Source organism: Hemiscyllium ocellatum, chromosome 33 (genome assembly GCF_020745735.1).
Source record: "Hemiscyllium ocellatum isolate sHemOce1 chromosome 33, sHemOce1.pat.X.cur, whole genome shotgun sequence".
Lineage (NCBI taxonomy): Eukaryota > Metazoa > Chordata > Chondrichthyes > Orectolobiformes > Hemiscylliidae > Hemiscyllium > Hemiscyllium ocellatum.
The window spans coordinates 28,882,780-28,899,710 of NC_083433.1; the positions used below are offsets into that span (position 1 = coordinate 28,882,780).

Sequence of the window (16,931 nt, forward strand, 5' to 3'; positions counted from 1 at the left end):
AGAATTGCAAACAAAAGGTGTAAAAACTCTATGCACCTAGGTTTCCCTCAATGGTGACGACCTGCTTCAGTTGGTAGAGGATTTAGTAATACTTCTGAGTCGCTATCTGGGGAATAGGAAGAGATGGTAGGAGTGGATCAAAGGAAGTCTGGATTCATCCTGACTTGCTCCATAATTTGGCCATTGTGAGGAACCATCTGTTACCAGTGACAGATCTATCCAGATCAATCTCTAGGATGATGATGATGACCAGAAGGCCTCTGAGATCGCCCACACTGAGGGTGGGTACTCATCAACATCACTTTGAAGACTGAAATGTTTTTCATCTGATTTCCAAACAGTTCAACCACTTCTTCTGTTTCACAACTGAGGACCCATTGAGATGTCAGCAATCTACATTTAATTTTTTAAACGCTGTCCATATTTTGAATTGTTTAATTGCCTGGATATTTAAATTTTCTGCAAACAGTAAACTGAGTAACTGACTTTCGGTGAATGAGCAAAACTAGAGTCTCATCAGTAAGAATGAAACTATTGACTTTAGGTCAACTTCATTAGTTTCCCCCTCCCCACCTCATCCCAGATCCAACCCACTAACTCAGCATCACCATTTTGACATGTCCATGTTCCACTATCACAATCACCGCCCCCCCCCCCCCATCTACCTTCCTCTCAGCCTCACCCCCCCCCCCCCCCCCATTTATATCTGTCCTCCCAGCCTCCCCCCCCCCCCCCCCCCCCCTCCCTATTTATATTTAGACTAGATTCTGTACAGTATGGAGACCGGCCCTCTGATCCAAGTCCATATCAACCCACCTATACTCAATCCCCAACGTGATTTACGCTTGACTAATGCACCTAACACTCTGGGCAGTTTAGCATAGTCAATTCACCCGACCTGCATATCTTTTTGGACTGTGGGGGAAAAAAAACTGGAGCACCCTGAGGAAACCCACAGACACGGGTAAAATGTGCAAATTCCATACAGACGGTCACCCAAGGTAGGAATTAAACCCAAGTCCTTGGTGTTCTGAGGCACTGTACTGTCCCTGATGTCAACTCTTCTGCTCTTTGGATGCTGCCTGACCTGTACTTTTTCAGCATCACCCTTTTTGACTCTTGATGCTCCAACATCTGCAGTCCTCTCTCTCCTCAAGGAAACTAGCATACAAAGATTAGAAATTGTTTCCACTATACAGAGACAATACCTGGAGATTTGGATGTTATGAGTACAATCTTGTCACTGCAAGACACTTGCATTGACTCCAACTTTTCACAAAGGGCACATTATTGCTAGATGGAATTGGCAAGTTGCACCACATTGGAGAGGATGCCAGGCTCTGGCTCAAGCTACTGATCAAGCTGAAGATGGCCTTCTGGAATGGCTCCAGGAAAGTGAGCTAGAGGCTATAATTGTGGGATCGTGATCCACAGTAATCAGCATGACTCACTTCTTCCCCAAAATCCTTGACAGGTAGCACATGGGAGGTTGATAATCAAGCCATTTGGCTGTGATCTGAGTGCACCTTTGCGTCTGCAGGTCCTTGGGGTGAAGAGACAGTGTTGGAAGTACCAATGGCAGAATTGGGTTGAGTGACAAATTCAGCTTGAATGCTATCAATGACATTACAACACAATGCTGAGTGAAGTCCTTTATTACAGATGTTTGATAAATTTATGCCAAATGCAAAGTGAGTATAAAATAAATCAGAACACAGAAGCATTATTAAAGCTTAGTTAGGAAGGAGTCTTAATCCTGGAACTGATGTGAAACAATTCACGGTCAGCTGGTAAAGCAGGGAGACAAGGACCCATTGGAAACATCATTAGGTTAGTTAGTTAGCTGAGGACACTGCTCATTTACAGGGGTTCAAATCATGCTCTAGGTCTGCCCTTAGCACACACAACAGAACAAAGTTAACCTGACCAATTACTTTCTACCAGTTTACTTAACACCATTGTTCAGTTTGGATTCCAGCAGGGCCATACAGCTTCTCCCTCATTATAATCTTTGTCTAAAGACTAAACAGCTAAATAGGTGAGGTGAGAGTGACTGCCGTTAACACCAAAGAGCGTAGCAAGATAAGGGAAACGGAATTGAAGAAAATGCTTGCACCACAAGCAGCAGGCAATAGCCATCTCCAACCAGAAAAAAATCCAGTTACTCCACTCACTGATCTTTCCCATTTTCAAAATCCTGGAGGTTAATATTGACCAGAACTGGCTCTGCCAAATCGATAATGTGGCTGCAAGAGCAGGTCAGCGACTAGGAATTCTATTATAAATAGTTCACCATCTTAATCTCCAAAGCCTAAAAAGAGATAAGCCAGGAGAATGCCTGGAATGTGTGCAACTCCAACAACATTCAAAAACTACCTCAGACCAAGTAGCTGCTTGATTGAAACCTCATCCATCACCATTGCAACAGTATGTCCCAACTACAAGATGCAGTACAATTACACACCAAAGCTCCTTCCAAAAACACAACCACTGCATGTTTTTCTCCAAGCCACTCACCATTTTGACTTAGAGATGCTGTCTTTCTTACAATGTCACTGGACCAAAATCCTGGTACTCCCTCACTAACAACATTGTGGATGGACTGTAATGATTTAAGAAGGTAGGTAACCACCATTTTATCCTGTGCAATTAAGCGTAGGCAATAACCAGTCACCTAGCCAGCAACACCCACAACCCTTGAACAAGTGACAAGATATTTGGGTATGAGGAGGAGGAATGGGATCAGGTTTCCTCTGTTCCTAATTTGAAAGCATATGTTCTGCAAAACAAAGGCAACTAAACTATAAAAAAAAGTCACGAGAAGTAACAAAAATCTTCAGTTTTAGCTATATTTAAAATAATCTGTCTGAACTGCCCATAACAATTAGCACAATTCACAGACTGTCATCATTAAAATCACATGTTGTACTTAAGCCATATGATGATTTGGGGGTGGATGGGTGTGTGTGTGTGTGTGTGTGTGTGGGGAAAATGGACATGTGGAGAAATCCTCACCCAAGTATTCAGGATAGAAGATCTGATCTTTCCATAAGCCTGCTTAATATGGCAGGAACCAAATTCTATCTTCATTCACCTTCAACTCACTCCAGCCTATTCCCCCCCCTCCTCCTCCTCCAAACTAAACCCAAGTCCATCCATCTCTTCCTTCCCAATTTATCCTCTTAACTCATTCTCTTAACTCTCTTTAACCCATCCCTCATTTCCTCATCCAACTCATCCTGTCAATCCTTCCCATTCAGGTCTTCCCTCCTAGGCTTCCTCCAACTCATTCATTCATCGCCTCTCTCCCTCTTCTAATCCCTCCACCCACCCTCATATTCTCCATTCACCTCCTCCAGTGTGATTTCTTTCACACTCGCCAGTTTGGCCATCTCAGAGGGCAGTGACTATTGAGCCTTGTGGATATCAATGATAACTCAAACATCCCAGTCCTGGTGTGAATGAACATGTTGAGGTTTATTGACATTTTTATAGAGATATTGGCCCGTATTAAGGAGAGGAGATCTGTGAACATGAATAAAAGGGGCTATGGGAGCAGGTCCTTAAGGTATAGGAGCAGAATTAGGCCGTTGGACTGATTGATTCTGCTCTACTATTTCTCAACCTCATTCTCCTGCCTTCTCCCCATAACTATTGATAACCTTGCTGATCAAGAAGGAAGGTTAACCCAAGCCAGGAATGGACAGAATTACTCAGAAGCAGCTTCCTGATCCCTAGCCTTTGCTACTTTCCAGAGGCAGTGTCAGAAACATAGATCATTCAATCCCTTGTGTCTGTCCCAATGTTCAATGAGATCATGGGGCAGATTACAAGGGGTTATAATTTCCCTTGTGACTGATGTCAGTTTTAACACTGGAGAGCAATTGTTACAGATGCTGTCTTCTTTGGTGAATTTTACTCTGAGGGAGGCACAAAAACAAAAGTGAAACCAGAAATATTATTTAACCAAGAAAGTGGAAGTTAATGACCAGGGATAGAAAATGGCCTTGGGGGAAACAGGACAGATAGTGGTAAAGTTGGAGGGGAGGAGCTAATGGGAAGAAGGACAGGGGAGGGTGAAGGGGTGAGGAGATGGGGAGCAGGGGTGATGTGGAAGAAAGATGGGATGGGGTGGTTGATGTGAAGGAGGGGTGGAGTGTTGGGGTCAGAAAAACACCTATTATTTCAATAGTTCCTGTGATATTTAAATTTAGTTCCAGTAAAAGCTCATTCATCTTTGAGTTGTACACTGTGTACTTGTGCAATACGGTCAGTTGCAAGGCGTTGCTCGGTCTCAGACAGGTAACGGGAGGCTCAGGTTCTTTCCTTTCAAGACTGAGGAGAAGAAACAGATCAAACATTTCAGCAGGAGCAGCAAACTCAGATCCAGATCCAAATCAGAGACCCATGAAGCCCCGGCCTATGCTCCCACCGACTCTGAGCAATGGCTGCCCCTATCCCAAGAAGGGACAGTTTCCTGGAGACCCCAGCAGGGCACGCAGTTTCTCGGAGCCCCACAGCAAAGACAGTAGCTTCTAGAAGCCCCGTTGCAGGGTGGATGGCTTCAAGGAACGCCTATGGCATTGAAAAGTTTCTAGCAGCCCGGTAGTTCGGTAGGCAGTTTCTGGGAGTCCCATGGAAAGGAGACAGTTTCTTAGAACCCCAGGTCAGGGCAAGTTGCTTCTCGGTCTTACCTTTTGTGACGTAGAGGTAGAAGAAGTCACAGTAAAAGATGGTCTGCACGACACCAGCCACAACAGCAATCTGATCAAAGAAGCCTTCTGTGTGGTACCGCCAAATCCAATTGGCTAGATACAGTGCCCGGTAAAGCCCCAGGAAGAAGAGGTAATGGGTGGTGATTGTCTCAGCCTCACCGGTTTTGGTGATCATGAAGAGCTGGGGCAAAATCGCAACGGATTCTAGATAAATGGAGAAGGTCCAAAGAATCTGGGAAAGACAAAGTGCAGTCACAAATCAGAAACTATGAAATGGGAGGTGACAAGTTCTCCTGAATCTTTTGAAGTCAGAGGGGGAGATGGCAAGAGGGAATAGAGGGATGAAGGGGTGCAAGTGTTGGGTGAGGTGAGGACACGGTCAGGTGAGGCACAGAGGATAAAGCAAAGGACCAGAGTGGGAGAGGTGGAAGGCAAGAGAGATTTTAGAGAGTTCCAGATGACGAGCGATAGTAAACAAGTTTAAGGTACCTAATGGTGGGAAGCAGGAGGAGGATCAACAAGAAATGGGTCAAATGAAGGTGACAAACACACTGCAAGAGAAACTCAGCAGACCTGCTAGAGAGAAACAAAATTAATGTTTCGAGTCCAGTTCTTCTTTAGAACAGAAGTTGAAAAGTTAACTCTTTTTTCTTCACACATGTTGCCAGACCTGCTGAGTTTCTCCAGCAATTTTGTTTTTTGTTTCAGATTTCCAGAATCCGCAGTTCTTTGTTTTATTCACATGAAGGTGAATGTGGAGATTGTGGGGTTAGGTCTTGCAGAGATCTAAATGAGGATTTTAAATCTGAAGCACGAGAGCAGGATTGTGGCAAAGGGGCTGACAATAGCAAGAATAAAGATGAATCTGAAGATGACTGCAGCATCAAAAGGGCCCTCAGACTCTCAGGAAACTGCAACATTGGGCAGTCAGTGGCAACAGAGTGGACCTTGTAAGGAGGCAAGTAATTAATTACTTGGAGGATGGACAAGACCATGGTGGGATGAGGCCGGAGATATGAGAGGTTCTAAAGATTAGGCTGGGGTGAGCTAAGGGTAGGGCTGGAGACAGCTAACATACAGATCTGGAACTGAGTGTCAAAAAAATGAGCAACGGAGTCAGCTCAAACACTAGGCAGCAAACACTGCCCTAACCCCACAACCAAGCTCTGAGTTCACATCTATACAAATAACATGAGCCAGGCCCAGGTCGGAGAGCAATAACGTGCCAGAGTATCTCCAGCTTCATTTTTACTGCTGCCAATTGTAACTCCAAGACCAGGACAGTGAGCCTGGGGTGAGGAGGGAGACAGCCTTACTCCCTGATCCCCAAGACTGGCCTCAATCCTAACCTCAATGACAACGTATTGAAGACTAATGCCTAGTTCCTAGACAATGATGCAAATCACTAATTTCGGATCTCAATCAATATTAGGTTCTGATAAAGGTAATCCAAAACAAAGGGATCATTAAAAATTGGTCTCACCTCCAATGGAGCGTAGTCATGGTTGACAAGGAAGGACAGACCAGCGACAGGGACCAGGACAAACTCCACGCGGAATGTGTCATTCTCCCGGTCAAAGGTGGAGCTGTATTTGATGTAGATCAGGTAAACAGTCATGTAGATACAGAGCAGAAATATGATCTGGAAAAGAATTCAAACCAAATAAACACAAGGGGAAATGAGAGCAGTGCCTGCAAGTGAGCTGTGGCTGGCTTTAGCTGAGTGGTAAATTCCTGATCCAGTAGTGTCGCTGCATTTTTGACTGGTGTCTTGAAGTCTTTTCCGCCTTGTCTTCTCCAGAAAAGCAGAACTTCTTGCAATAGTTCTATCATATAGTTCTATCGCACTCTTTCCAGAAGAACCAGCCCCAACTTCCTGGGCTTCCCAATCTTCAAGTCTTCTCTCAACAAGCAGACAGCTTTTTAGCTGTTGAATTTACATTTCATCCGCTTCTCTGGGAACCAACTCTGTAATAAAAGCCACAATCTTTCAAAACTCCTTTGGTGCAGGCATCAGGAGCCATTCCAACAACGGGGAGTGGGAGGTGGCAGCATAAACCCAGGAATGAGAGGCTGCCATTTGGATACAGAACTGGCTCAAAGGTAGAAGACAGAGGGTGGTGGTAGAGGATTGTTCTTCAGATTGGAGACCTGTGACCAGTGCAGTGCCACAAGGGTCCACTACTTTTCATCATTTATATAAGTAATTTGGATGTGAGCATAAGAGGTATATTTAGTAAGTTTGCTGATGACACCAAAATTGGAGGTGTAGTGGACAGCGAAGAAGGTTATCTCAGATTACAACAGGATCTTGATCAGATGGGTCAATGGGCTGAGAAGTGGCAGATAAGTTTAATTTAGATAAATGTGAGGTGCTGCATTTTGGGAAAGCAAATCTTAGCAGGATTTATACAGATAATGGTAAGGTCCTAGGGAGTGTTGCTGAACAAAGAGACCTTGGAGTGCAGGTTCAAAGCACATTGAAAGTGGAGAAGGCATTTGAATTGCTTTCCTTTATTGGTCAGAGTATTGAGTACAGGAGTTGGGAGGTCATGTTGCGGCTGTACAAGATATTGGTTCGGCCACTGTTGGAATATTGCGTGCAGTTCTGGTCTCCTTCCTATCCGAAACATGTTGTGAAACTTGAAAGGGTTCAGAAAAGATTTATGAGGATGTTGCCAGGGTTGGAGGATTTGAATTATAGGGAGAGGTTAAACAGGCTGGGGCTATCTTCCCTGGAGCGTCGGAGGTTGAAGGGTGACCTTATAGAAGTTTATAAAATCATGAAGGGCATGGATAGGATAAATAGACAAAGTCTTTTCCCTGGGTGGGGGAGTCCGGAACTAGAGGACATAGGTTTAGGGTGTGAGGGGAAAGCTATAAAAGAGACCTACAGGGCAACTTTTTCACACAGAGAGTGGTATGTATATGGAATGAGCTGCCAGAGGAAGTGGTGGAGGCTAGTACAATTGCAACGTTTAAAGCCATCTGGATGGGTATACGAATAGGAAGGGTTAGGTAGGATATGGGCCGGGTGCTGGCAGATGGGACTAGATTGGGTTGGGATATCTGGTCGGCATGGACGAGTTGGACCGAAGACTCTGTTTCCATGCTGTACATTTCTATGACTATCAACATAATGTTGGCACTGGGAAAGATTTGAGACAATAATGGAGGACAGTGGGAATCTTTGGAGCGATAAATGAAAACTCACATGGATTTATTAAACATGAATTATGTCTGACAAATGAGTTCTTCAATTAAATGATGAGAAAGTTACATTTATATGGCACCTTTAACAGGGTCAAATAACATCTGATGTTGAGCTGCAGATGAAGGCAGAATATCGAGAGGGAATGAATGGATCAGTGTTACTTCGGGGAGAAAGGTGGTTCCTATTCCCACCCATGGTGTGGGAATGGTCTTGGCAATCACAGGGTCATCCTTATTCCCACTAACTGCAGCAGTGCCTACAAACTATGCCCTGTTATTCCCAGGATCATGTCAAATGGTAATGCACTTTTTGTTTAAAGTATCAGCAATAATTTACATGATTTTCAGACAAAGTTTGATAGAAAGCAGGACCAGGGTTCTGTACCAACCAAAGATGGTTGTTTTATTATGAGTAATTAGAATGTACATACAGGTAGTGTCACAGTCATGCAGCATTGAAACAGGCCTTTCACCCACCGAGCCTAGTCTGACCAATAAACACCAAACTATACTAATCCCATTTACCAGCACTTGGGCCATAGCCTACTGACCCCTGGCATTTTAAGTGCCCATCCATTAAAGCAAACCACTGGCATATAAAACATAAGTTTATAAATAAAACTTATGAACTGCACAGGCACATAAACATGCACAGGCAAATAAACAGGGAAAATAGATTCTGAGACGGGAAACGTCACGTCAGTGCTTTCCAGTTCCAATGTTAATATGACCTTTAATACTGGCATGAGCTTTAATCCTTAAATTGGTCTTCAATATCCTGCCTCCAGGTGCCGCTCAACTTCAGATGTTATTTGACCCTGTTAAGTTGCATTTAAATGTAACTTACTGATTAGTTAATTGAAAAACCTCACTTGTCAGACATAAGTCATGTTCAATAAATCCACACAGGTTTTTATTTATTGCTTCAAAATATTCCAATGTCCCCCATTATTTCATACCTTTCATATTCCATGTTGACCAGCTTCCTGTTTTTCAGATGTCTTTCTCTGGAAGCTTTGACTGGTTTGTAAAATGTACAGAACAATTGATTGGTTAGAGAAATTCAAAACTCCAAACATGGGAAGTGGTGAGAGAATGTTAATCATACAGATAAACAGAAGAGATTTGGCACTCAGAGAACTGTTCACCATATTGAATAATGGAGATCAGGAGGAGAAGTTTAGCAGGAATGAGATCGAGGGAACCAGGCAGTGGGTCACATGGAGAAGTCAAACCCAATGAGAAAATAGTGGGAGGTAGGAGAGAACTTAATGACAACATGAATTTAGGGCGAGAGCTGGAGACAGAGTTGGAAGGAGGGAAGGAAAGTGACAGATAGATGAACAGGTCTGTTTCAACCTTGTGATAAATAAAGCCATGGGTCTTTAGTGCCTTCTGGAGGAGAAGAGGTAGCAAAAGAACTGAAGACAGTTTGTAGTGAAGAGGAAAGAGGAAGGAATTATCTTGGAATTTCAGTGAAGACCTAGAATCCAAACCACGGAGAGGAAAGTGGCAAGGCAAGGAACGGGCCACGTCTAGAATCAAACCCTGATGTGGAGACAGCCTCCAGCCAATCAGAGTTCCAGCTGAAACTTGTAGTGTTTTATAAATGTTTGGCATAAGTCAGAGATATGTAGCAACTAAAAAGGCCTTTCAGTCTATCAAGTGTGTTCCAGTCTAAAATAACCACCAACTATTCAAATCCTATTTTCCAGCTCCTAGCCCATAGTCTTGAATGTCTTAGCATTGCAGCTGCACGTCAAAATACTTGTGAAATGTTCTGAGTGTTTCTGCCTCTATTACCCTTACAGGCAGTGAGTTCCAGATTCCCACCACACTCAGTAAAAAAATTTCCTCACCCTTCTACCCCTTACCTTCAGTCTATAACCCCTGGTCTGTGATCCCTTCAACAGGGGGAAGGCTTCTTCCTGTCAACCCTCACTCTACTCCTCAAATGTTTATACATTTCAATCACGTCCCCTCTCAATCCCCTTTGTTCTAAGGAGAACACTTCCATGAACTGAATTGACAGATTTATCCTTCATGGCAATCCTATTTCGTCTGGTCCAACCTCTTACCTTCATGGTGGTGTTGTAGACTGAGATGAATGTGGTGAATAAATCCAAGTAACGTGTCGTAAACACCAGAGCAAAGAGAAGCTGACTCTTCCCAGAAATACCTAACAAAGTAAATTACAAGGTTAACAATGTGTGTGTAAAACATCCAGCAGCAGAAAGCCCTGAACTCTCCTCCTGTTCTCCTCCCTTGCTTCCCATTTAATCTCACTCCTTTGGTTCCTCTCCCTTGTCCCTCCCTGTTCCTGGGAGATTAGCCATCTCCCCAATTCCTTTCTTTCTCTCTCCTTCCCTATCCCCTCTCTTGTGCACTGTTGTAATTTAGAGATTTTGAAAAGATTTATATAGTAATATAAAGCATTAAGCTTGACTGTGTAATTAAGTAAATAGGTGTGTATATGTAACGACAGGAAATTATACATTATCTTGCTCTCTCAGCTTTATGGGAAGATGAAGCCATGGTAAGGTGGTTCCTGGATAAGTGTTCCTTAGCTCAGCCAACTCTAAATATTCTTTAGCAGCAGCATGACAGCAAAAAAAATGTTGGCAAAAAGTGAAAGAACAAGATGGATAAAGGTCTGGCATATCAAAAAGCTTCAGGTCACAGGGCCCACTAAAACAGATGCAAAGCTGAATTGGTAAATATTTACCAGGTATTGCAGTGCAAAACCATATGGTTCAGTACACTATTGCACACACTGGGGGCAGTGCAGATTATATTCTATTCAGGCATGGGACTGAATAAGGAAACAGTAGATGCAAAGAAGTCATAAAAATACTTAGCTGTGGAAAATGAATTCCATTACTGGACAGACTGAATTTAATAAGCAGACCTAGTGACAAAGGGAAAATGTTGAAACTTTCATCAGTGCTTTGTGTAGGCAAGCATAAAAGATGAATTAATCAGGAACAGAATTGTTGTTGGACAGGAAGCAAAATTAATCAGCAATTTGGAATGACAGGAAGGACCATATCCAAAAATGATTGACTTGGCAGAAAGATATTAATTTCAAAGCAGTGAGGCGGCTATAAAGAAGCAGAGGAGGTAGAACAGGGCCCATCCATTAGCTACCTCAGTTAACCCTAATTGGTGTCGCTATATTAAAAGAAGCTCATTAGTTACTACACAAGAGTTGTAAAAAGTTTGCAGGTTGTGTTGTTAGTCTCCAAGTGAAGGTAGAGAGAGTTCACAAATCCTTAGTGACACTTTTCAATTTTAAGGAGTTAGCAAAAAATACCCCCATGATTCACATAGAGGACAATCAAGTTTGGGATAGCAGATACTTTGTCCCATGTCACAGTAGCAAGGCCTAAACAAGAAGGTGGAAACTTTGTTGAAGAGGTGGAACCTACCAAAGACTGAATGGAATCGCAGCTGTTCAGAAATCTGACAAAGAACATGTTCAGGTGAGAGAGAAAAATGTCCAAGGCTGACTGGCAGAATCCTATTCTCAGGCAATACACAAACAGAGGAAACATCTCATTGATTTAGTGATAACAGATTGGTCCTTTGGGAGTTCAGCCTCAATATGCTCAATGATAATTCTAGACACCTGAACTGAATAAAGATTCGTGCACCTTGTAAAAAAAATACTAGACCCCTGAAATGTTGGAGGGACTGGGTGGTGTCTAACACAGTGCAACTATCAGTGATTGGAGAATGGCAGTTTGATTGGGAGTTGAGTTAGTCTCTTGCTTGAGAATCTAGTACTAATTGAAGCTAATTCTTTGAGATATTCAACTGTTTAGATAGTGGGTGGGGATGTAGTAGTTAATTAGGGTTAATGATTAATGTGGTTAAAAGGAGGAAGGGAGCAAAAAAAAAAGCAGGTAGTTAGTGTTGTGAGGAGTGTGGCAGTAGCAGACTGAGTCCCAAGAACTGGGAGATTATCAGGGAATTAACTGAAAAGCACAGTTATAAGTAAAGGTCAGAGAATAAAAGGAGACTACTAAGATAAAGGGGGTATCTTTATGATTAAATGCTTGGAAAAGTTAGCAAGCAAGACTAAACAAATTCAACTTTGTTGTGGTGGATAAGGCAGCTTCCTGAACTGAGTGACCTATGTGGAGAAGTCAAGGACCTTAACTGGTAGTATGACCACATGCAGAAAGTGCTTTCAACTACAGACATGTAAGCTGTTTCAGAGCTCTGGTGGCTGGAGAAACTCTGCCACATCCATGAGGCTGAGAGATCCATGGGTTTCATATCTAAAGCTGCAGCAGACCAAAGTCTGCTCTCTTATGATCGAGAAATGACTGGTAGTGGTTTAACCAGAACATTGCAACACCTGGGGAGTGGCTGAAGTGGAGAGTCCTTATGGTAACCCCAGCATATTTGGAGAAGTGGTCACACTGTAAGAAAAGGTATTGGAAAAAAAATGGGAATGTGTGACTACTGTACAGTGAAAGAAAATCAGGAGGTAGTACAAGAGACCCCTTGGGTCCTTCTCTCAAATTGGTGTTTCATTTGTTTGAAAGTTAACAAGGGCACAGATTCCTAAAGGGAGTGCAGATAGAGCCAAGCTTCTAGCACAACTGGCCTGACTGTGCAGAGGAGGAGGACAAGATGAAGAAAGCTGGAGTGACAGTGACAGGGGATTCACTAGTTATACTAGTGAATACAGAAATAAGGGAATGGGCAGATGAATGCATAGCTGAAGAGTTGGTGCAGAAGAGAGGACTCCTACATCACTGGGACCATTTTTGGGGAAGGTGGGACCTGTCTGCGCAGGACAGTCTGCACCTGAAACAGAATGGGACCCACATCCTTATTGGGGGATTTACTCGTGCTGTTGGGAGGATTGTCAACTAGTTCATAGAATCCCTATAGTATGGAAGGAGGCATTTGGCCCATCAGTTCACTGACCCTCTGAAGATTATCCCATGCTGACCTACTCTCCTAGTCCATCTATGTATCCCTGCATTTCTCATGGCGAACTTAGTGTGCACATCCCTGGACACTATATGGGCAATTTAGCATAATAAATCCACCTAACTTGCACATCTTTGGACTGAGGAAACTGGAGCACTTGGAGAAAACCAATGCAGGCCAGAGAAGAATGTGCAAACTCTACATAATCACCTGAGACTGGCATTGGACCTGGGTACCTGGCATTGGACCTGGGTACCTGGCACTGTGAGGCAGCAATGCTAACCACTACTTTCAGCAAGGAAAGAGGACCAGGGACACTTACTACAATAGTGACACTGCAAACCTTACCAAAGCAGAGTTCAACCACGTTGCTTTTCAGGGGAGTAAGGTGAGGCTGGATGGCTTTTACTTTTTAAAACTTAGAGTATTACCGGCAAGACCAAGGCAATAAGGGTGAAATAGCAAAGTTCCAGGATCATCTTGCAGGGTGGGGAGGGTAAAAACAAGGAGATAGTTAGGGAGTCAGTTCCTGCAGTTAGGAGGAACAGTATCCAGAATGGTGCTTAAATGATGCTTTGTGGGTACAGTGTAGGAATAAAAAGGCAGACACATCCTGGGAGTGCATTATTGACCCCCAAACAGCCAGTGGGCAATAGTGGAACAAATATGTAGACAATTCACTGAGTATGTAAGAGCAATAATAAAGTAGGGGATTTCAATATATTCCCCAATTATATATTGGGAGATTTCAACTTCCCCAATATTGGGGAATAGAGGGTTTAGAGGGGACCGATTTCTTGAAGTGAAAGTTTTTGTATTAACCTATAGATTTGTTTTACAAGGGACAGGGCAGTGCTGGACCTAATGCTGGGCATAAAGCTAGATAGGTGATAGAGATGGCAGTTGGAAAGCATTTTGGAGAGAGTGACTGCAATACTGTTTGCTTTAAATTTGATCCAGATGGTCTGCAAAATGAGTTTCAGATTTTGTTTTGGGGGGGGTTGGAGAAAGAGACAGACTTCATTTAAAATAAGGCAGGAGCTGGTCAAAGTAGACTGGGAACAGTTACTCCTGGGTAAATCCACAGCACAGCAGAACAGTGAATGTTCTAAATGGAACTAGGGAAAGTAAAGACCAAACAAAGGTGAAATGTAGAAGTAATGAGCTAAGAGGCACAGTGGCTAGCACTGCCTCCTTGCAGCACCAGGAACCCAGGTTCAATTCCAGCCTCGGGAGACTCTCCCCATATCTGCGTGGGTTTCCAAAGATGTGCAGGTCAGGTAAACTGCCCATAGTGTTAGGTCCATTAGTCAGGTGTCAATGTAGGGGAATGGACCTGGGTGGGTTACTCTTCGGAGGGTTGGGCTGAAGGCCTGTTTCCATACTGTAGGGAATTTAATCTAATGTAGAGAATCCTGGATGACTGAATATTCAACTGGATGAAAAGGAAAAGCATATAACAACAGGTACAGCCAGACATACAAAATCAATGGAGGCTCTAGTGGATTATAAAATGTGCACAGGAAAAGGTAAGAAAGCTATTAAGAGAGCAAATATGGGGAAAAAAAACAGTACTTGAGTAAAATCCGAGAGAATCTCAAACCAATTCCCAATTTATCAAATGGGAAGGGACTCTGGAAAATGCTGCCTGAGAGGGGAGTTCAGGCAGTAAATCTCAACCTTTAATGGCACTTGGATGAGTACGTGGAAGTGACAGGACATTCAAAGGTTTGGGCCGAGTGCTGGAAAGTGGGACTAGTGTAGATTTAGTTGTTTCTCTGTTCTTTACTGTACGATTGCATGACTCCACTCATAACCAGGTTTTAAAAACATTGCAAGAGACAATTTCCTACTGGATTACTGGGTGACCCTCATTGTCAGGAGGCCAGGCAATTGAAATAATTGAGATTTTCTTTCCTAAAGGCATCAATGAACCAAATGGGTTTCAACAGCAGTTAACTTTTTTTTATATTCTAGATTTATTTAAATTCAAATTTCACCAGTTGAAATTTGAAAGCATATCCCTGGCTAACAAACTGAAGCCCATGGATCAAGTGATCTAACCACTAACCCTATCTCTCTCTTTATGTACATCATCCTGCTCCAAAACTGCTCTCATTTCCCCCCCCCCCCCCCCCCCCGTCCCATCTCTCGCCTTTATGCCGTTGCTCTCCTATACGCCCCACTTTCTAACCCCAACTCTCTCCTGTATTCTTCCCTTTCCCCTCTCTCACTTCCCCTTCAGCTTCTTACCTCCCTCACTCTCGATCACCTTCCCTTTCTCCTATCTCTACTCTCCTACCTTTATACCCTCTCTCCTACCACCCTTTTTTTCCTTACCTACTCCTGCATAACCCATAACTTTCCCTCCCACACCTCCTATATTTTTATTCCCCCACCTTTTTCTTTCCTCCAGCCCCCGCTCCGTGTCCCCATCTCTTTTCTCTCTTATTCCCCCCCTCCCCCGCCCGCGGGGCTGTGTTCTCTCTCACTCACCAGCGCAGGATTTGGATTTCCACATCTTCCCCAGGAGGATAAGAATGGCCAGTAAGTGGGAGAGGTCCCCGGACAGTCTGAACGCGTTCATCTTTCGCCGATTCCCAACTTTGCAAAACTGTCCAAGTCGGCACCAACTTTGCAGCAAGCACTAGAGTTAGACTCGGTGACGTGGCTGCAGCTTGCAGTCTGTCCGTTAAAGGGCGCTGTTGTCAGCCGACACAAAATCCAATTAAAGGCATCAGCTCAACAAATAGGGCTGCATTAAAAACAGCAGTTTTTTTAAAAAAAGCATCAAAATGGAAAGAGGAGAGTTCCCCACTCATGGCCAGATACTGCAACATTCCATTGTCAAAAAGTGCCATGAAATTCCTTTAATGTTCAGGACCTTAAAGTTACTTGACTTCGATTATATCCATAGAGACTGCTATACTGTATAATGGGGGGAGGGATCAAGAATGGAGCTGGGAAAAGCACTACAGGTCAGGTAGCGTCAGAGGAAGAAAGAGTCAACACTTCATGTTGGAACCTTTCATCAGGACTGGGGGAGGGGGATGGGAAAAGGTGGATGGGATACAGGTAAGAGATGGCTGTGATTGGGCAGTGGGAAGGATGGAATGGATCAATGGAAGGAAGGTGGACAGTTAGGGTCAGGTTAAGGGGTGGGGTGGAGAGGGAAGGCTGGGCCTGGATGAGGTAGAAATTGGGAGATTTGGAAGCTGGTGAATTCTATCTTAGACCCTATGATTGTAAGCTCCTGTGGCGAAAGATGAGGTGTTCTCCCTCCAGTTTGTGTGCCCTTGTGTTAATGGTGGAGGAGGCCCAGGATGGACATGTCACTGGGGGAGGCTGAGTTGAAATGGATGGTCACCAGAAGGTGGGTTGGTTGCTGTGTATGGACCATAAATGGGTTTGTGCTCAGTCTCACTGATGTACAGGAGACCACATCGAGAGCCCCAGATGCAATAAATCAGATTGGAGGAAATGCAGATGAATCTCTGCCGGACTTGGAATGATTCTTTGTGACCTTGGATGGAAGTGAGGGGTGGGGAGTGGAAGGAGGCAGGCTGTGCTGCTTGTGCAGCTGCCGAGGAAGGTTCTGGGGAGCGGGGGGGGGGGGAGCTGTTGGTTTGATGGGAAGTGTAGACCTAACAAGGGAGTGAAGAATGGTCCCTGTGAAAAGCAGACAGGGTTGGGGAGGAAAATATCATTTTGGTGGTGACGTCAGTCTGCAGGTGGTGGAAATGGTGGAGGATTGTGTTGTACTTGGAAATTAGTGGGGTGGGATGCGAGGACCAGGGGACATCTAACTTTGTTGTGGTTGGGGGGGGGGGGGGGGGGGGGGGTTTGAGGGCAGAGCTGCAGAAAATGGAGAAGATGTGGTTGAGGGCATTGTCGATCACCGTGGAGGGGAAATTGCAGTCTGAGGTGTCCTGTTGTGGAATTGCTCTTCCTGGGAGCAGATACAGCAGAGATGGAGGAATCGGGGTACAGGATCACTGTTTTGAAGCATGGGGGTGGGAGGAGGTGTAATCAAGGGAGTCAGTGGCTTTGTAATAG

The 16,931-nt window shown here is 44.0% G+C and overlaps 1 protein-coding gene across 1 annotated transcript; it reads right to left on the reverse strand.

The window, feature by feature from the left end:
• Nucleotides 1-1,637: 1,637 nt before the first annotated feature.
• On the reverse strand, nucleotides 1,638-15,561 carry LOC132831354 (ER lumen protein-retaining receptor 3). The gene is made up of 5 exons (XM_060849447.1): nucleotides 15,372-15,561; nucleotides 10,007-10,107; nucleotides 6,199-6,357; nucleotides 4,695-4,947; nucleotides 1,638-4,335 (listed from the first exon to the last, which is right to left on the reverse strand). The coding sequence occupies exons 1-5, from the start codon at nucleotides 15,460-15,462 to the stop codon at nucleotides 4,295-4,297; spliced, it is 645 nt and encodes a 214-aa protein (XP_060705430.1). The 5' UTR covers nucleotides 15,463-15,561; the 3' UTR covers nucleotides 1,638-4,294.
• Nucleotides 15,562-16,931: the final 1,370 nt, after the last annotated feature.

Coding starts and splice junctions, on each gene's coding strand:
- LOC132831354 (XM_060849447.1), bottom strand. CDS start 15,462: ATGAACGCGTTCAGACTGTCCGGGGACCTCTCCCACTTACTGGCCATT. Junction 10,108..15,371: donor GAAATCCAAATCCTGCGCTG/GTGAGTGAGAGA, acceptor TTACTTTGTTAG/GTATTTCTGGGAAGAGTCAG. Junction 4,948..6,198: donor ATGACTACGCTCCATTGGAG/GTGAGACCAATT, acceptor TGTCTTTCCCAG/ATTCTTTGGACCTTCTCCAT.